The 20,229-nt window shown below is 46.4% G+C and overlaps 1 protein-coding gene across 1 annotated transcript; it reads left to right on the top strand.

Annotated features, from left to right (window-relative positions):
- The first annotated feature begins 3,068 nt into the window (after window positions 1–3,068).
- NEIL1 (nei like DNA glycosylase 1) lies at window positions 3,069–19,634 on the top strand. The gene is made up of 10 exons (XM_060755808.2): window positions 3,069–3,147; window positions 6,182–6,632; window positions 8,014–8,136; window positions 9,558–9,621; window positions 11,504–11,603; window positions 12,703–12,830; window positions 13,802–13,829; window positions 16,267–16,382; window positions 17,366–17,573; window positions 19,235–19,634. The coding sequence occupies exons 2-10, from the start codon at window positions 6,184–6,186 to the stop codon at window positions 19,282–19,284; spliced, it is 1,266 nt and encodes a 421-aa protein (XP_060611791.2). The 5' UTR covers window positions 3,069–3,147; window positions 6,182–6,183; the 3' UTR covers window positions 19,285–19,634.
- Window positions 19,635–20,229: the final 595 nt, after the last annotated feature.

Raw genomic sequence — 20,229 nt, 5'->3', positions numbered from 1 at the left:
CGTGCGCCAACTGCGACCGTACCTTGGGAAGTCTGACTTGGCCACGGTAGTCCACGCTCTGGTTACATCCCGTCTTGACTACTGCAACGCTCTCTACGTGGGGTTGCCTTTGAAGACAGTCCGGAAGCTCCAATTAGTCCAACGGGCGGTAGCCATGATACTAACAGGAGCGGGGCACAGGGAGCATACGACTCCTCTGCTGCACCAGCTCCACTGGCTGCCGATCTGCTACCGGGCTCAATTCAAAGTGCTGGCGTTGGCCTTCAAAGCCCTAAACGGTTCTGGCCCAACTTATCTATCCGAACGCATCTCAGCCTATCAGCCCACCAGGACCCTAAGATCTTCTGGGGAGGCCCTGCTCTCTATCCCGCCTGCTTCACAGGTGCGGCTGGCGGGAACGAGAGACAGGGCCTTTTCTGTGGTGGCTCCCCGGCTATGGAACACCCTCCCTATAGAGGTAAGATCAGCTCCCTCGCTGATGGCGTTTCGGAAAAGACTGAAGACATGGATGTTTGAACAAGCATTCGGATAATCCGACGAAACGAATTTTGACGATTAAGGATTGGTAATCACTGACGATGAATTTGGATTGCGATTCCAGTTACAAGATGCATTTGGATTGTTATTGGTGGCCCAATAATTTTATATTGTATATGTGTTCTTATGTTTTTAAATTGAATATTGTTGTTTTTAAATGTTGTAAACCGCAATGAGTCGCCGATTTAGGCTGAGATATTAGTGGTATACAAGTGCAAAAATAAATAAATAAATAAATAAATAAATAAATAAAAGAACTCCGGCACAGAGCGTCTAGTTCTGGGACTCCCAGTTAGGCTGTTAGGGGGTCTTTGACCTCATTTCCGGCCAGCGGAGCAGGGAGCAGCGCAATGCTGCGGGGAACGCATCTCTGGGGGCCCTGTGATCGCCATTACCAGCATCCTGGGAGTGATCCTGGACTCATCGCTGAGCCTGGAACCCCAGGTCTCAGCGGTGGCCGGGAGAGCTTTTGCACAATTAAAACTTGTGCACCAGTTGTGCCCGTACCTTGGGAAGTCTGATCTGGCCACAGTGGTCCACGCTCTTGTTACATCCCGAATAGACTACTGCAACGCGCTCTACGTGGGGTTGCCCTTGAAGACTGTTCGGAAACTTCAACTGGTCCAGCGAGCGGCAGCCAGGCTGCTCACCGGAGCGTCATACAGGGAGCACACCACCCCTCTGTTGTGTCAGCTCCACTGGCTGCCGGTTCAGTTCCAAGCCCAATTCATGGTGCTGGTTTTGACCTACAAAACCCTGTACGGTTCCGGTCCAGCGTATCTGTCCGAACGTATCTTCCTCTACGTCCCACCATGGAATTTAAGATCATCTAAGGGGGCCCTGCTCTCGACCCCACCGCTTTCCCAAGCAAGGCTGGTGGGGACGAGGAGCAGGGCCTTCTCAGTGGTGGCCCCTCACCTGTGGAACTCACTCCCAGTGGATATCAGGGCATTGACATCACTCCTGTCCTTTAGGAGGAAGGTAAAGACGTGGTTGTGGGACCAGGCCTTCGGGCAATCTGCTAACTAGGAAGGACAACCAGACAAATAGGACCGGCAGGACTGATAAATGCGGAAGGAAATTCTGAACTATGAGATAGCGAACCTTGACCGGCAATAAGGAGGAATTGGTTTGTATCAGTTTGCATGAAATTTTATTGGTTTTATTGGTTTTTAGCGGGCTTAGATGTAATGTATTGTTGTTTGCTAATTTGCGTTATTCTGTTTTATTTTTGTTGTATGTTACGGGCATCGAATTGTGCCTTGGATGTGTAAGCCGCCCTGAGTCCCCTTCGGGGTGAGAAGGGCGGGGTAAAAGTAAACCAAATAAATAAATAAATCCACATAACCACAGCAACCATCATCCAATCTACTGTTCTAGGGTGTCGTGGATTTCTAATTGACCATCATTACCGAGATAAGTGAGGGGAACGCTGGAAGAGGCAAGGGCCTGTGCTATGGGTGCCATTTCCCACCATCTTAATTTACATAAACAACGCCATCTTGCAGCATAGTACAGACTCCATTTCACCACTATTCCTGATGTGCATCCTCATGAACCCCTATTTCTGCTGATTAACCCTGCCCTTTCCAAAAAGACAGTTACATGTGCCATCTTGTGGTCAGTTCGGCTAGTTAACTCCTAACTGCCTAAAGCAGGAGGGCCAGGTCACAGACTCTCAAACTGTTGGATGGCCGGATTATAATTTGAAAAAAGGCATGAATGAATACCTATTCAATGTATTGTCGAAGGCTTTCATGGCTGGAATTCCTAGGTTCTTGTGGGTTTTTTCGGGCTATAGGGCCATGTTCTAGAGGCATTCTCTCCTGACGTTTCGCCTGCATCTATGGCAAGCATCCTCAGAGGTAGTGAGATCTGTTGGAATTAGGAAAAAGGGTTTATATATCTGTGGAATGGCTGGGGTGGGGCAAAGAGCTCTTCTCTGCTGGAGCTAGGTGTGAATGTTTCAACTGACCACCTTCATTAGCATTTGAAGGCCTGGCTGAGCCTGGGAAAATCATTCCCACCTAGCTCCAGCAGACAAGAGACCTTTGTCCCACCCTGGTCATTCCACAGATATATAAACCCTTTGTCCTAATTCCAACAGACCTCCCTACCTCTGAGGATGCTTGCCATAGATGCAGGCGAAACGTCAGGAGAGAATGCTTCTAGAACATGGCAATACAGCCTGAAAAAACCCATATATTTTTATCCATTGTATGCATGTTATACATTTAATCTCTACACGTACTCATGGGATATTTATTTATTCATCCTTAATATTAATTAATAGTAAGAGATATTATTATTATTATGAATGCTTATATTGACCTTTTCACAAAATGCTTATATATATATAGTATTGGATCACTGTTTCTCATTATGTCATAACTGCTACTGAGTAGTCCTCTTGCAGAAACATTGTGTGCTGCTGCTCCTTTAAGAAGGCAGTTCCCTCTGTCCTAGGGAAACTACATCTCCCAGCATGCCCCTGGCCCACTGTCAGGGGGAGTTCCCCTTGCAATCTTGGCTTGGCTTGCATTGTTTCCTGCTGGGATTGCAAAACCAGGCAGCCCTTGGGTTATGCAAAAGCAGCTCCTCGTGGCTCAGGTGAGTTCACTCCCAGGCAGATTTAATCATTAATACATTAATTAATACATCATTAGGGAGTTTAGTTTCCTCCTGTTTGTCTCCCAACCGTTTGCAAAAGGGAACCTCTGAGCATGTGCAAAGTTGCTTCTCCTCTCCGGCTTATCCCACTCTCTCTCTCTGCTCTTGTAGACAAGGGACAGCTTTTAAATACCCCATATTTATTGTGTCATCACCAACCAGGCATTTGTATTACATTTCTAACAGAACAAAACAAACAAACAAACAGACAAAACACAAAGTTTGCAAGCTTGGTAGCTGGTTAAATGTCCTTTGGCCAGTCTCTGTCCCCTTGGAGTGCCTCTGGTGTTGCCGCAAGGAGGTCCTCCCTAGTGCATCATGTGGCAGGGCTCAGGGTGCATTGCAGCAGGTGGTCTGTGGTTTGCTCCTCTCCACACTCGCATGTCGAAGATTCCACTTTGTGGCTCCATTTCTTGAGGTTGGCTCTGCATCTCGTGGTGCCTGAGCGCAGTCTGTTCAGCGCCTTCCAAGTCGCCCAGTTCTCTGTGTGCCCAGTGGGGAGTCTTTCATTGGGTATCAGTTCTGGGTTTGAGCCTGCCACTTTTGGACTCTTGCTTACTGAGGTGTTCCAGCAAGTGTCTCTGTAGATCTTAGAAAAGTATTTCTTGATTTAAGTCGTTGACGTCTGGCTGATACCCAAACAGGGGATGAGCTGGAGATGTCTCTGCCTTGGTGCTTTCACTATTGGCTGCTACCCCCTGCCACTTTTGAACTCTCGCTTGCTGAGGTGTTTCAGCGAGTGTCTCTGTAGATCTAAGAAAACTATGTCTTGATTTAAGTCGTTGACGTGCTGGCTGATACCCAAACAGGGGATGAGCTGGAGATGTCCCTGCCTTGGTCCTTTCACTACTGGCTGCTCCTTCCCGGCGGATGTCAGGTGGTGCAATACCAGCTAAGCAGTGTCATTTCTCCAGTGGTGTAGGGCCCAGGCACCCCGTGATAATGCGGCATGTCTCATTAAGAGCCACATGTTTTAGTGTGGTGAGATGTGTTCCACACTGGGCATGCGTACTCAGCAGCAGAGTAGCATAGCGCAAGGGCAGATGTCTTCACTGCATCTGGTTGTGATCCCCAGGTTGTGCCAGTCAGCTTTTTTATGATATTGTTTCTAGCGCCCACTTTTTGCTTGATGTTCAGGCAGTACTTCTTGTAGGTCGAGCACGGTCCAGATGTATAATATCACAAAAGACTACCATCTCACCTGCCTCAGTGCTTCTTGTAGTTGAGAGCACGGTCCAGAGTGACTCCTCCCAGGGATTTGGGTGCGCTGCAATGCTCCAGTGGGTTTCCTTCCCAAGTCACCCTCAGAGCTTGGGATGCTTGTCTGTTCTTAACGTGAAAAGCACATGTCTGTGTTTTAGATGTGTTAGGGATCAGCTGGTTTTCCCTGTAATAGGCAGTAAGAGCACCTAGAGCTTCGGAGAGCTTCTGTTCTACCATCTCAAAGCTCCCTGCTTGAGCGGTGATGGCACGATCATCAGCATAGATGGAGCTCTCTGTCCCTTCTGGCAGTGGCTGGTCATGTGTGTAGATGGTGAACGTGGATGGAGCAAGCGCGCTTCCCTGAGGCAGGCCGTTCTCCTGTTTCTGCCATCAGCTTCTCTGGCCCTGGAACTCAACAAAAAAGCTCCTGTTTTGTAGCAGGTTCCCTATGAGGCGGGTGAGATGGTCGTCCTTTGTGATACTATACATTTTTCTCAGGAGGAGGCAGCGGTGGTTCACAGTCTCATAAGCCGCTGACAGGTCTATGAAGACAGCTCCTGTGATCTGCTGCCTTTCAAAGCCATTTTCTATGGGCTGAGTCAGGTTCAGTACTTGCGATGTGCCTCATAATACCCCATAATATTAAAATAGCATCATAACAACAGATCTTTTGAATATCCCATAATAATAATAATAATAATAATAATAATAGTTGTAGGTTTTTTGGGGGTATATTATTATTATTATTATTATTATTATTATTATATGGCCATGTTCTAGAGGCATTTTCTCCTGACGTTTTGCCTGCATCTCTGGCAAGCATCCTCAGAGGTAGGGTGGTCTGTTGGAACTAGGAAAAAGGGTTTATATACCTGTGGACATCTCATCACCTCTCAACAAAAGTTTGCTCTAGGCACTGCCAGGCCATCATATGCTAATCAAGGTGTTCAGTTGAAACATTCACCCCTAGCTCCAGCAGACAAGAGTCCTTTGTCCCACCCTGGTCATTCCACAGATATAGAAACCCTTTTTCCTAGTTCCAACAGACCTCACTACCTCTGAGGATGCTTGCCATAGATGCAGGCGAACGTCAGGAGAAAATGCCTCTAGAATAGTGTTTCTCAAGCGTCCTAATCCCGCGATCCCTTAATGACCCCCAACCATAACATGATTTTAGTAACTTCTTCATAACTGGGATTGTGGTGCATCTGGCTGAGTGTCAGCTGCATTAAGATCACTCTGACCAAAAAGGTCATGAGTTTGAAGCCAGCCCAGGTTGGAGTGGGTTTCCACCAATTGTGTGTAGCCTGTTGTCGACCTTTGCAACCCGAAAGACAGTTGCATCGGTCAAGTAGGAAAATAAGGTACCACCTTAAAGTGTGGGGAGGCTAAATTAACTGATTTATGAGGCCATAAAGTAGACTCCAGCAAAGCATTCCAGCGGGGAAGCATGCGGGGATTGCGGAAGTGCTTCATCAGTGTCGCAGATGGATGATGAAAGCGGCCAGAAAAAGTTAAATAGCCTCTGTGTCTGTCTGTATATGTTTGTATGTCAAAAACTGGCATTGAATGTTTGCCATATATGTGTACACTGTAATCCGCCCTGAGTCCCCTGCGGGGTGAGAAGCTGTAAACAATCAATCAATCAGTCAATCAATCAATCAATCATATTTAGAACCAGGAACAGAGCCTTGTTCAAATGGTGTTGCTGAGTGTTATATAGTCAACGTTGCTGGTCCACGACCCAACTCAGTGCGCTCTTGGTTTCCAGCCATGCCGGAGGGTCCGGAGCTGTTCCTGACCAGCCGGTACATCAACGCCGCGTGCAGAGGGCTGGTCTTCTCTGGGAAAGTGGAGAAGTCGGAGGTGAGCAAGAACCCGGCTGTGCCCTTTGAGAGCCAGGCCTACCTGGTCTCCTCCACCTCGCGGGGGAAAGAGCTCAAGCTGACCCTCGCCCCGGTCAAACGGGAAAAGGGCTCGCGTTCTCCGGCCGGAGAGCCGAAAGCGATGGACGTCGTCTTCCGTTTTGGGATGTCCGGCGGCTTCAAGCTGGTCCCGGCCAGCGAGGTGCCCAAGCACGCCCACCTGCGCTTTTACTCCAAAGAGAAGCCGGCCCGAGTCCTTTGCTACGTCGACGTCCGGCGCTTTGGCCGGTGGGAAGTGGACGGCACCTGGCAGGCGGAGCGAGGCCCCTGCATGTTGCTGGAGTATCAGAAGTTCAGGTGAGTTGCAAAGGGGGGTGGGGTGGGGTGGGGGGGCTCAATCAATAGAATACAGGCTGTCCCTGAGTTACAAACATCTGGCTTACACGTGACCTCTTGTTAAGAACAGGGCTGGACTAGATGGCCTTCAGGGATCCCTTCCAAATCTGTGATACTATACCTATATATACACACGCACACACGCATATACATATATATTATTATACTAGCTGTACCTGCCACGTGTTGCTATGGCCAACCTTCCCTCCCTCTTTCTCTCCTTCCTTCCCTCTTTTTCTTTCCCTATTTCTCTTCTTTCTTCCATCTCTACCTGTTTCTTTCCTCGCTTTCTTTGCTCTTTGGTTACATCCCTCCTTCCTTCCTTCCTTCCTTCCTTCCTTCCTTCCTTCCTTCCCTATCTTTCGTTCCTTCTCTCCTTCCTTCCCTCTCTTTTTCCTTTCACTTTTTTATTCCCTTCTCTCCTTCCTTGCTTCTCTATCTTTCTTTCTTTCTTTGCCTCCCTCCTTCTTTCCTTCCTTCCTTCCCTCTTTCCCTCCTTCTCTCGTTACTTCTTGATTGTCCCTTCCTTTTAATATTGTATTTATATCTTACATAGAAAGAAGGAAAGGAAGAAGGAAGGAAGGAGGGACCGGAAGGAAGGAAGGAAAAACAAAGGGAGGGAGGGAAAGAAGGGAAGGAAGGAAAAGGAAGAAGGAGGGGCAGGAAGGGAGGGAGGGAGGAGAAGGAAGGAAGGAAGGAAGGAAGGAAGGAAGGAAGGAAGGAAGGAAGGAAGGAAGGAAGGAAGAAGGAAGGGAGGGAGGGAAAGAAGGGAAGGAAGGAAAAGAAAGAAGGAGGGGTAGTCACGCCCACCTCGCAAAGCCGCCAATGCAAAGAGGAAGGAGGTGGGCGTGGGTAAGAACCGCTGTTCCTGAAGGCCACGCCCCCAGCATTTACGATTCACTGCCGGAAGTCGTAAGGAAGATGGCGGACGCGGCTTCGATATGGCAAAAACACTTCCGGGTTGCCAAAACGCGTCGATATCGCTTCTAAAGGTATTTTATTTACGATTTCTTAATGAGATTAGAAATTAACGAGCTGGATCAACCAAGCTTAGTATATACACATATACACAGATATATATATACATATACACAGACTGGGCCACAGTAATGCGTGGCAGGGGACAGCTAGTGTGTGTGTTTGTGTGTGTGTGTGTAGAGGCCATCCCTCAGGTACAAACATCTGACTTACACCTGACTCATAGTTGAGAATGGGACTGGACTGGATGGCTTCCAGGGGTCCCCTCCAAATTTAGGATACTAGACTTATCTAGATATCTACACACACACACACAAGCCGCCCTGACCCCTATTTATTGAAATGGACCAATGTTGTGTTTCAGGGAGAACGTGCTGAGGAACCTCTCGGTGGACAAAGCGTTTGAGAGGCCCATCTGCGAAGCTCTCCTCAACCAGAAGTACTTCAACGGCATCGGCAACTACCTCCGGGCAGAAATCCTCCACCGGTCAGTCCATATTGGGGGAAGTTTCCGAGGTCAGGCTCGCTTGGGTCACTTTGGCCGTTGGGCACCAAAGGCTCTCCGCTTATGGAAACCCTCACAGACAAGGCGCATCTGTAGTAGGTGTGAGGGGTCAGCATGAGGGTCAAGGGAAGCAACGAGAGGAGGAGGGTTATGCGCTCGGCTAAGCCACGGTTCTTTCCTAGAGCAGCAGAAACGGTCCCAAGCTTTGCTTTTCCTTCCTTCCTTCCTTCCTTCCTTCCTTCCTTCCTTCCTTCCTTCCTTCCTTCCTTCCCTCCCTCCCTCCCTTCCTCCCTCCTTCCTCTTTTCCTTTCCTCCTTCCCTCCCTCTCTCTCCCTTCATCCCTTCCTTCCCTTCACGGTATTTCACTTATCATGGGTGATCCTGGAATTCAACACCTGTGATAAGTGAGGGAACACTGTAGTTTTCTAAGATCTGCAGAGATACTTGCAGGAACACTCCAGCAAGCGAGAGTCCAAAAGTGGCAGGCTCAAACCCGGCACCTCAGTCAGTGGCTGATACCAAATGAGAGACTCCCTCCTGGGCACACAGAGGAAGACGGGGCGACTTGGAAGGCACTGAACAGACTGCGCTCGGGCACCACGAGATGCAGAGCCAATCTTCAGAAATGGGGCCACAAAGTTGAATCCACGACATGTGAGTGCGGAGAAGAGCACACCACTGACCACCTGCTGCAATGCACCCTGAGCCCTGCCACATGATGCACCATGGAGGACCTCCTTGCGGCCACACCAGAGGCACTCCAAGGGGACAGAGACTGGGCAAAGGACATTTAATAGAATACTCATAAAAACACTGAAAAACACTGCAGAAGGGGCTTAAAAAGCCAAAAAAAGACGCTACAGCATTACAATGCATGTGCAAAACTACATATATATGCAAACACACATATACACAAAGATATAAACACACACAAAACACATATACACAGACTGGGCCGCAGCGACGTGTGTCAGGGGACGGCTAGTGATAAATCAATGAATCCCATTGCAGAGCCAGCTGAAGAATCCTACTCATGACTGATAGAATCCTAGAACCAAAGAGTTGGAAGAGACCTCCTGGGCCATCCAGTCCAACCCCATTCTGCCAAGAAGCAGGAATATTGCATTCAAATCACCCCTGACAGATGGCCATCCAGCCTCTGCTTAAAAGCTTCCAAAGAAGGAGCCTCCACCACACTCCCTCCGGGGCAGAGAGTTCCACTGCTGAACGGCTCTCACAGTCAGGAAGTTCTTCCTCATGTTCAGGTGGAATCTCCTCTCTGATGACGTCTTAGTATTCCAAGAAGCCTTCCACTGGCGACTCCTTTCGCACTCGCTTTCTTCTGGTGCTCAAATAGTAATTATTATTATTATTATTATTATTATTATTATTATTATTTGCAGGTTAAAGATCCCTCCCTTTGAAAAAGCCCGGACCGTTCTGGAGGAGCTGCAGCATCAGGAAAAGGTGAGGAACGAGACTGAGAAGGCGACCGCTGAACAGGACAGAGGCGTAGCCACCAAACTACAACTCCCATGATCCTAAAACATGGAGCCATGGCCGTTCACGTAGTCTCAAGAGCATTCACTTCTACAGTGTAAACACAACCTAATTTTCTTACGTTGGCTGTGATCCTTTTCCAATGTTGACATATTTATTTCATACATCACTAGCTGTACCCATCACGCATTGCTGTGGCCAACCTTCCATCCCTCTTTCTCTCCTTCTTTCTTTCCTTCCTTCCTTCCTTCGCTCTGTTTACTTCCTTCCATCCCCCTTTCTCTCCTTCTTTCCTTCCTTCCTTCCTTCCTTCCTTCCTTTCTTTTTTCCTTCTCACCTTCTCTACCTCTTTCCTTCTTTTCCCCTTTTTCCTAACTTCTTCTTTCTCTCCTTCCTTCCTTCGCTCTTTCTTTCTTTCTTTCTTTCTTTCTTTCTTTCTCCCCTTCCTTCCCTTTTTCTGTATCGTCATTTAGCTTTTCATCGTTTAGATTTTTGGGGCTTTTAAGTACTTTCTGCTGTTTAATTGGGGGGGGGGGTTATGAGTGATGGTCACTCATTGGTCTGTTAGGGGTATAGTGTCCAAATTTGGTGTCAATTTGTCCAATGGTTTTTGAGTTATGTTAATCCCAGAAACGAACATTAGATTTTGATTTATATAGATTATCGTATACTACATTATCTCTCCTTCAGGAGAGAGAAAGTGGTGTATAAATAGTAATAATAATAATAATTATTATTATTATTAATTAAATTTTAATTTAATTAATTTAATTAATTTTAAATTCCCATGATCCCAAAACATGGAGTCATGGCAGTTCAAGTGCCGTCAAGTGCATTTTCTTCTACATTTTAAATTGTATACTTATATACAATTTTATATATATATATATATTATTTTATTTATTTACATCTTTTCTATTCCGCCCTTCTCCTCACTCCGCAGGGGACTCAGGGCGGATCACAGTGTCCACATATATGGCAAACATTCAATGCCAATATCGACATACAACATATACAGACATACACAGAGGCTATTTAACTTTTTTTCTGGCCGCCAGGGGAGCTGCCGCTTTCCTCATCCATCTGCGACACTGATGAAGCACTTCCGCATTCCCCATATGCTTCCCCGCTGGAATGCTTTGCTGGAGTCTTCTTTATGGCCTCATAAATCAGTTAATTTAGCCTCCCCACACTTTAAGGTGGTACCTTATTTTCCTACTTGACAGATGCAACTGTCTTTCGGGTTGCAAAGGTCAACAACAGGCTACACACAATTGGTTGGAAACCCACTCCAACCTGGGCTGGCTTCGAACTCATGACCTTTTGGTCAGAGTGATCTTAACACAGCTGACACTCAGCCAGCTGCGCCACAATCCCGGTCCTTATATATATATATATATATATATATATATAAATGTATAATTTTTAATTAAATACTTTAAATTGTGATCAAATGCAACAGGCAGCAGAGTGATCTTTGTTTGTGGACTCATCTTGTTATGTTTCAAATAATAATAGTAATAATAATAATAATATGCATTGAAATTGGACTTACAAATTGAAATGGGAAGACTATGGCAAAAGAGAACATCATTGGTACCAATAGTGGTTGGTGCGCTTGGAGGCATTCCAAGAAACTCCCAAAAGCACTTAATTTGGACACAACATCAACCCACACTTCTCGGGGTGTGCACATTCTATGAAAATACCTCTAATATTCTAGATACTTGGGAAGAGCCCGATATTCAGAGACAACGCCAGACACTTGGGCCTGATGTGCACATGTGCTGCAATGTTATATACATAGAATAAATATCCTATTGGTATCCTATCGCTCTCTGTCTTGCAGGCTTCTGACTTGACGCTGAGCAAGAAGGTGAAGCTGAAACGGGAGAACCCAGACTTGTTGGAGCTCTGCCACATTGTGCCCATGGAAGTCATTAATTTGGGTAAGAACTACAAATCCCTTTCTATTTTAGAGCTGTTGTCCCCTTATAACGTCCATGGGGTGTGCCTACACTGCAGAATCGATGCAGTTTGATACCACTTTAATTGCTGTGTGTAGCGAGGGAGAGAGACTCTTTATTTAAGAAAAACCTGTTTGCTCTTATAATGATTCAGTTTCTTCTTTTATATTTGCTGGGACTTTCTGTGTGCTGTTTAACCTTTGTACAGGCACTGAGACACACTTCTGTATAACGAAGTAACACAGTTTATTTCTAACTTCTGGCTCCAACGCTTGTAGTTACATTTGTGTTTTGTTGTAATCTTGAGGCTTACAGCCAATATAATATACTTGGCTAACTTTTCTGAAATAGACTTTCCATGTTTCACATTCACAAACATGTTACTTGCTTTACACACTCTTGACTGAAATTGTATTCTGACTAAAGCACCACTGACTTTCTTTATGTTCCTAAAACTTATGTTCTATTTAACTAACTGCTTCTATATATCAGAAGTCTTTAACACAACTTCATAACTGCTTATTTCTAACAGGAATTCCTAACTCTTTTCTCTCACAGAAGTTCCTAACTGTCTCTCACCAACAGGAATCCCTAACTCATTTCCCAAACAGCAATTCCTAACTCCCTCTTTTGACTCTCTAACTGCCTATTTTAAAACTTTGGCTCCGCCCCTTTGGAATGTTCAGCTCTTCTCTCTCTCCAACTGTCATTTTGGCCTAGCAACCTTTTCAAATCCTGGGCCTACGCTAATCTGCATATGACCAATCGGCTTCCATATGCAAATGAATCCTATCTCTGCTGTTGCTACCCTGTCTGTGCCTATTCTTTCCTATCTGCCATATGTAAACATAGAGCTATACACCAAACATTTAACATAGAGTAGCAATTTCACTACACTGTGCCTTCGAGTTAAGGAATGGTGTGAGTTGTCATTTGGTGAGCAAGCAAAAGTCCTTGTAAAGCTACAACTGCCACGATTCCATAATGCGGAGACATAGAAATCCAAGTGGCGCCGAACTGCACTAATTCCACAGTGTAGATGCACCCTTGCTTTCTAACATTCCCCCGTTTTCTCTCCCAGACAGCGGCAACGGTCATTATTGGGATCGCTCTGAGGACCACACCGCCTTTGAGAAGTGGCTTCAGTGCTACTCCGTCCCGGGCATGAAATCCCTCAGCGATTCGAATGGCAGGACCATTTGGTTTGAGGTCAGAACACATGAGGCAGATCGCAATTTCAGGGAATGCAGGATGCTGCCATGTGCGGGTCCCAAAGTCATTGAGGCTGCAACTACATTGTGGAATGAGAGCAGTTTGATACCATTTTTAACTGCTGTGGCTCAATGCTGTTGTAGTGTCACAAGGTGTGTACCCTTCTCTGACAAAGAAGGCCGGTGCCTCACTCAATGACTTTTGCACAAAGGGGTGCAAAAGTGTAAAATGGATGTATTTATTTACCTTATTTACGTATTTATTTACTCTGTTTATACCCTTTCACCTTTCTCTACCCCAAAGGGGACTCAAGGCGGCTGACCTATGGCAATTATTCAATACCTTAAACACATATACACATGGAGCTGAAAATCAATTGGATTAACATTAATACAAATTAAACATTTAAAAATTACATTCCATATTAAAATCACGCCATCCAAAAATCGTAGATTAAGGCCGCTCCGTAGTCATTGCACATCTTCCAGTTATATTATTGCACTGCGCCATTCTCCGAAATAGTTGAATCTGGATATTCAAGTTTCCATAGCTGGTACATCCATTTTCAGTATCCACATTTCTGTTGTTCTGATCTATAAGAGCAGTTCATGACAGTTTGGTTCTGTGGCATTGAAAATTTCTGCCACTTCTGTTGTTGTTTTGCTTCCAGTTGCCCTACAGGCCCACGCCCTGGTTCCTGGTTCCACTCCCTGTGCCTTCAGGGGACTTGCACATACATGTGCATAAACCCTGAGTATGTCATCCTAAGTGACTCCATCCATCATCATTGCATGGAAAGCAAACCTCCAATCTCTGAATGTCGGTTCTGGAGTAGGCAACGTTCCAGGATGTGTGTGGCAGTAGCATCATGTTATGGTTGTGACAGGTTCCCAGCATTAAAATATAAATTGTATACGGCTTTCTTTTGTCCTGATCCTATTCCCAAAATGGCTTTCTTTCCCGTTTAGGGGGATCCTGGACCGATGGCTCCAAAAGGTGAGCATCACATTCCCTTCCTTCTCAGTAAAAGGTAAAGGTTTCCCTTGACGTTAAGTCTAGTTGTGTCCGACTCTAGGACTCTGGGGCTCATCTCCATTTCTCAACTGAAGACCCGTCATTGTCTGTAGACACCTCCAAGGTCATGTGGCCACTGGCAGGACTGCATGGAGCGCCATTACCTTTCCGCCAAAGCAGTACCTATTGATCTACTTACATTTCAAACTGCTAGGTTGGCAGAAGCTGGGGCTGACAGCGGGAGCTCACGCCACTCCCCAGATTCAAACCTGTGACCTTTCAGTCAACAAGTTCAGCAGCTCAGTGCTTTAACCCACTGCACCACGGGGGGATATATATGTGTAATATATAGTATTATGTATAGTAAGACATAATACTAATATTGTCCTGTGCTAATAATATAATATATTGTATACACATAATACTAATAATAATACAATATAATAATAATACAATATAATAATACAATAATACAGCAGGTGCTCACCCCACTCCCCGGATTTGAACCACTAATCTTTTGGTCAGCGGTTTAATCTGCTGCGCTACTCGGAGGCCCCTTCTCAGTACTTTCCTAAATTCCTGATATAGGGACAATCTTCTCTTTGAACTTCTAACCTGCCAAGTCCCTTTTGATGGATCCTTTTAAAAAAATTCCTAAGTGTTGATCGGGGGAGGTAATGGGTCGCTTAGGGACCCCAAAGTTTGTTTCAATAGACCTCAACTCCCTGGCAAAATAGGGAGGTGGGCTATCTCTCTTCTTGGAGCGGCAGTTCACCTTTTAAAAGGATGCCTGGATTGCTCAACATTAAAAAATAAGGACTAATTTTCCAGATCCCAAAACGAACCTTAAACTATTTTTGCTCCTGTTGCGCTTCTTTGGGGCATTTTTGAGTTGCCTTCAGCGGTCCCAGCGACTGTCCCAAAGTCTGTCTATTACTGGTGTCAAACAAAATGTCAGGAGTCAATTTCTGACGGCATGAAGACATCACAAATTCCCTCCGTGACATCCTGACCGAATCATCCTGGCTGGACCAATTCTCTCTCTGTGACATTGTATTGGAACTTGCAAAGCAAGAAGCTCTAATAAGGAAACTGAGAAGAGGGGGAGATGGGCAAGAAAGGGATATAAAAGGAAGTAGTGGTGGGAAAAAGTCAGTAGTGTCTTTCTTTGCTTCAGAGATACAAGCAATATATCCATTTCAAAGCAAAACCGGCTTGTGAGTGATCATTTAATATAGCTATATAGATCCTACAGCAGTGGTTCTCAACCTGGGGGTCGGGATCCCTGGAGGGGTCACGAGGGAATGTCAGAGGGGTCACTAATGACCACCAGAAAACACAGTATTTTCTGTTGGTCATGGGAGCTCTATGTGGGAAGTTTGGCCCAATTCTGTCATTGGTGGGGTTCAGAATGCTCTTAGATTTCAGGTGAACTGTAAATCTCAGAAACTACAACTCCGAAAGGTCACGGTCTGTTTTCCCAAAACTCCACCAGTGTTCACATTTGGGCATATTGATTATTCGTGCCAAGTTTGGTTTAGATCCATCCTTGTTTGAGTCCACAGTACTCTCTGGATGTAGGTGAACTACTACTCCCAAACTCAAGGTCAACACCCACCAAACCCAGTATTTTCTGTTGGTCTTGGGAGTTCTGTGTGCCAAGACTGGTTCAATTCCGTTGTTGGTGAAGGTCATAATGTCCACACTTATATCTGGATATAGGTGAACCTGAACTACAACTCCCAAACTCAAGGTCAAGGCCCACCAAACCCCGTATTTTCTGTGGGTCAAGGAAGTTCTGTGTGCCAAGTTTGGTTCAATTCCATCGTTGGTGGAGTTCAGAATGCTCTTTGATTGTAGCTGAGCTATAAATCCCAGTAACTACAAATTCCAAATCACTAAATCAACCCCCCAACCCTGCTGGTATACAAATTTGGGCATATTGGGCATTTGTGCCAAATTTGGTCCATTGAATGAAAATACATCCTGCATATGATACTTACATGACAATTCGTAACAGTAGCAAAATAACAGTTGTGAAGTAGCAACAAAAATAATGTTATGGTTGGGGGTCACCACCACATGAAGGATTGTATTAAGGGGTCACGGCACTAGGAAGGTTGAGAAACACTGTTGTATTGGAACTTGCGAAGCAACAAGCTCTAATAAGGAAACTGAGAAGAGGGCGGGGGGGGGGGGAGGAGATGGGCAGGAAAGGTGTATAAAAGGAAGTGGTGGTGGGAAAAAGTCAGTAGTGTCTTTCTTTGCTGCAGAAATACAAGCAATCTATCCATTTCAAAGCAAAAACGGCTTGTGAGTGGATATTTAATATTGCTATATAGATCCTACAGTCTTACACAAAATGGCATTATTTTGAGCTGATACCAACAAAACGATTTGTTTTGTTTTTTTCCATCAGGGGGTAAATTGCGCAAGAAACGGTTGCAGGTCAAAGCAGCTCCCGAAGTGCCAAAGGAGAAGCAAAGCCGAAAATGGCCACAAGTTAAAAACGAGGCTGACGCCTCAAGTCCAAAGGTACGGGGACCGGGAAGGGAGGCTTGACTTCCGTTGGGAATTGTTCTCCAGGTGCGGCTGAACGTTCAATTCCCCGCCATGGGTTGTACTCTTGCTTCATGTCCAGAGGTGGAATGTCAACCAGTTCTGGCTGAAGTGGGCCAAACAGGAGGGCAGCCAGTGGAGCTGGTGCAATCAGGGGGTTGTATGCTCCCTGAGCGCCGCTCCTGTTAACAACCTGCCTGCCGATCGTTGGACTAGTTGAAGCTTCCAGACCATCTTCAAAGGCAACCCCACGTAGAGAGCGTTGCAGTAGTCTATACAGGATGTAACAAGAGCGTGGACTACCGTGGCCAAGTCAGACTTCCCAAGGTACGGGTGCAGCTGGCGCACAAGTTTTAGTTGCGCAAAAGCTCTCCCAGCCACCGCCAAGACCTGGGTTTCCAGGCTCAGCGATGAGTCCAGGGTCACACCCAAGCTGCGAACCTGCGTCTTCAGGGGGAGTGTGACCCCGTCCAACACAGGCTGTAACCCTATGCCCTGTTCGGCCTTAAGACTGACCAGGAGGACCTCTGTCTTGCCTGGATTCAATTTCAATTTGTTCGCCCTCATCCAGTCCGACACAGCGGCCAAGCACCAGTTCAAGGTCTGGACAGCCTCCTTAGTAGCAGGTGGGAAGGGGTGACAGAGTTGGATATCATCTGCGTACAGGTGACACCACACCTCAAAACACCAGATGATCTCCCCCAGCGGCTTCATGTAGATGTTGAACGACATGGGAGACAGTATTGAACCCTGAGGAACCCCAGAAGTCAAAGGATGTGGGGTTGAGAGGAACCTCTAGGAAATTCACCTGGGCTTTCCATATATCATTTCCACTTGGTATATAATTTAATTTTGTTCTTGATGTTTGGCTCCCTCTTTCTCATTTTTACCTCCCTGAAATTAGAAATGTGATTTTTTTTAAATTTCTTGGCTTTCATCCAAATGTTTTGCTGTCTTAGATGAGGAAGCCAACGGTGCCGAGGAAACAATCCAAGGCCAGCGCTGCTCCCAAAGCGGCCGAGGAGACCAGGAGGCCGAGGACCAAAGCAGCCAAAGGAAGCAAAGGTGCCGCCGTGGCCAATGGAGCCAGGACGCCCAAGGCCAGGAGAAAGAGCTCCGCCCTCCACGACTCTCCGGTGACGGACTCTGGGGCTCGGAAAAAGAGAGGTGAGAGGGGTGCCTATTCTGCAAATATATCGAGGCCATTTAATGAGACCGTGGGGTGGATTGGGAAGGACATCGTAGTGAGTCTTCTGTGTAGCACGCTTCTGTTGGGCGAGTGGGCTTGTTGACAAAAGACCCTCCCCATGAATGTACAGCAGAGTAACTTCTGAGCAACAGTGTGACCCGGCACCAGGAGGCCAAAGGGATACAAAGAACACACCAAGGTGATCTCTTCCTGAGGAGGCTCTTCTTTGGAGCAAAATAATATAGTCGCACTATTTACAAGAACAAGGTTTTCATGACACAGATAAAGTTCTTCATACTTCCTTCTTTGCTTCCACACTGGGCTTCTTTCTCATGCAGGTGAACAGCTTCACTCTCACAGAGACTCTTCTCATACCGAACTTACACAGGAGCTTTACACACAGCAGCTCCACACACGAGGCCTTCAACCTGGGGCTTCTCTCACCGTAGCTTCTCTCTCCAGGCCTTCTCAAACTGAGGCAAACTAACCCTGAGGCTTTCTCTCACACTGAGGCCTTCTCACACTGAGGGCTTTCTCATGCTGAGGGCTCTCTCACACTGAGGCAAACTAACACTGAGGCTTTCTCTCACACTGAGGCCTTCTCACACTGAGGGCTTTCTCATGCTGAGGGCTCTCTCACACTGAGGCAAACTAACACTGAGGTTTTCTCACACACTGAGGCCTTTCTCCCACTGAGGGTTCTCTCACACTGAGGCCTTTCTCCCACTGAGGGCTCTCTCACACTGAGGTGAACTAACACTGAGGTTTTCTCTCACGCTGAGGCCTTTCTCCCACTGAGGGCTCTCTCACACTGAGGTGAACTAACACTGAGGTTTTCTCTCACACTGAGGGTTTTCTCCCACTGAGGCCTTCTCATGCTGAGGGCTCTCTCAGACAGGCCTCTCATGCTGAGGGCTCTCTCACACTGAGGCAAACTAACACTGAGGTTTTCTCTCACACTGAGGCCTTTCTCCCACTGAGGGTTCTCTCACACTGAGGTGAACTAACACTGAGGTTTTCTCTCACGCTGAGGCCTTTCTCCCACTTAGGGCTCTCTCACACTGAGGTGAACTAACACTGAGGTTTTCTCTCACACTGAGGGTTTTCTCCCACTGAGGCCTTCTCATGCTGAGGGCTCTCTCACACTGAGATGAACTAACACTGAGGTTTTCTCTCACACTGAGACGAACTAACACTGAGGTTTTCTCTCACACTGAGGCCTTTCTCACACGAAGACCTTCTCACACTGAGGCGAACCAACACTGAGGTTTTCTCTCGCGCTGAGGCCTTTCTCCCACTGAGGCCTTCTCACACTGAGGGGTCTCTCATGCTGAGAGCTCTCTCACACTGAGGCGAACCAACATTGAGATTTTCTCTCACACTGAGGCTTTTCTCCCACAGAGGCCTTCTCATACTGAGGGCTCTCTCAGACAGGCCTCTCTCACATTGAACTAACACTGAGGCCTACTAAGCTACATTAGCTAACGTAGAACTACAGCTTTGACTGAGTCACTGCACCCATTTAACCCTTTCAGTGCTTGACTCACACTTTTGTAATTAAAAATACCGAGTTAATTTTTAATATTTCGGACAGGTTCCACGAGAACTTGGCTAATGACTGTTTTTTCTCCCCTCTTAGCTCAAGCAGCTGTGGCTACGACACGACCCAGGCGTGTGAAAGCGGAATAACACGGAACAGTATTTTCATGTATTGTCGAAAGCTTTCATGGCCGGAATCACTAGGTTGTTGTAGGCTTTTTCAGGCTATATGGCCATGGTCTAGAGGCATTCTCTCCTGACGTTTCGCCTGCATCTATGGCAAGCATCCTCAGAGGTAGTGAGGTCTCTTGGAACTAGGAAAAAGGGTTTATATATCTGTGGAATAATGTCCAGGGTGGGAGAAAGAACTCTTGTCTGCTGGAGCTAGGGGTGAATGTTTCAACTGACCACCTTGATTAGCATTTGATGGCCTGACAGTGCCTGGGGCAATCTTTTGTTGAGAGGTGATTAGATGTCCTTGTTTGTTTCCTCTCTGTTGTTGCGCTGTTGTAATTTTAGAGTTTTTTTAAATACTGGTAGCCAACGTGGACACAGCAGATTATCTGAGAACACGGAAATGCTGGACCACTCTCACAACCACCATGCCAGATGACACAGAGAAGCCATTGAAATCCACAAGAAGCAGGTGGACAATTTCAACAGAAAGGAAGAAACCATGAAAATGAATCCTTAAAAAAACTCTAAAATTACAACAGCACAACAACAAAGAGGAAACAAACAAGGACATCTAATCACCTCTCAACAAAAGATTGCTCCAGGCACTGCCAGGCCATCAAATGCTAATCGAGGTTTCCTCATTTCTGTGGATTTCAATAGCTTCTCTCTGTCGTCTCACATGGTTGTGAGAGTGGTCCAGCATTTCTGTGTTCTCAAATAATATGCTGTGGTTCATCAGGTGCTCTGCTATGGCTGACAGCACAACAGAGAGGAAACAAACAAGGACACCTAATCACCTCTCAACAAAAGTTTGCTCTAGGCACTGCCAGGCCATCAAATGCTAATCAAGGTGGTCAGTTGAAGCATTCACGCCTCGCTCCAGCAGACAAGAGTCCTTTGTCCCACCCTGGTCATTCC

Source organism: Anolis sagrei, chromosome 9 (assembly GCF_037176765.1).
Source record: "Anolis sagrei isolate rAnoSag1 chromosome 9, rAnoSag1.mat, whole genome shotgun sequence".
In the NCBI taxonomy this organism is placed as follows: Eukaryota; Metazoa; Chordata; class Lepidosauria; order Squamata; family Dactyloidae; genus Anolis; species Anolis sagrei.
Note: the sequence above shows the minus strand (reverse complement) of the source record. Positions and strands in the feature narration are given on the sequence as shown.

What these genes read in the sequence shown, in the direction of transcription:
- NEIL1 (XM_060755808.2), top strand. Translation starts at nt 6,184, where the DNA reads ATGCCGGAGGGTCCGGAGCTGTTCCTGACCAGCCGGTACATCAACGCC. An exon ending in CTGGAGTATCAGAAGTTCAG is followed by an intron (nt 6,633 to 8,013) that starts GTGAGTTGCAAA and finishes GTTGTGTTTCAG; the next exon opens with GGAGAACGTGCTGAGGAACC. An exon ending in AGCTGCAGCATCAGGAAAAG is followed by an intron (nt 9,622 to 11,503) that starts GTGAGGAACGAG and finishes TCTGTCTTGCAG; the next exon opens with GCTTCTGACTTGACGCTGAG.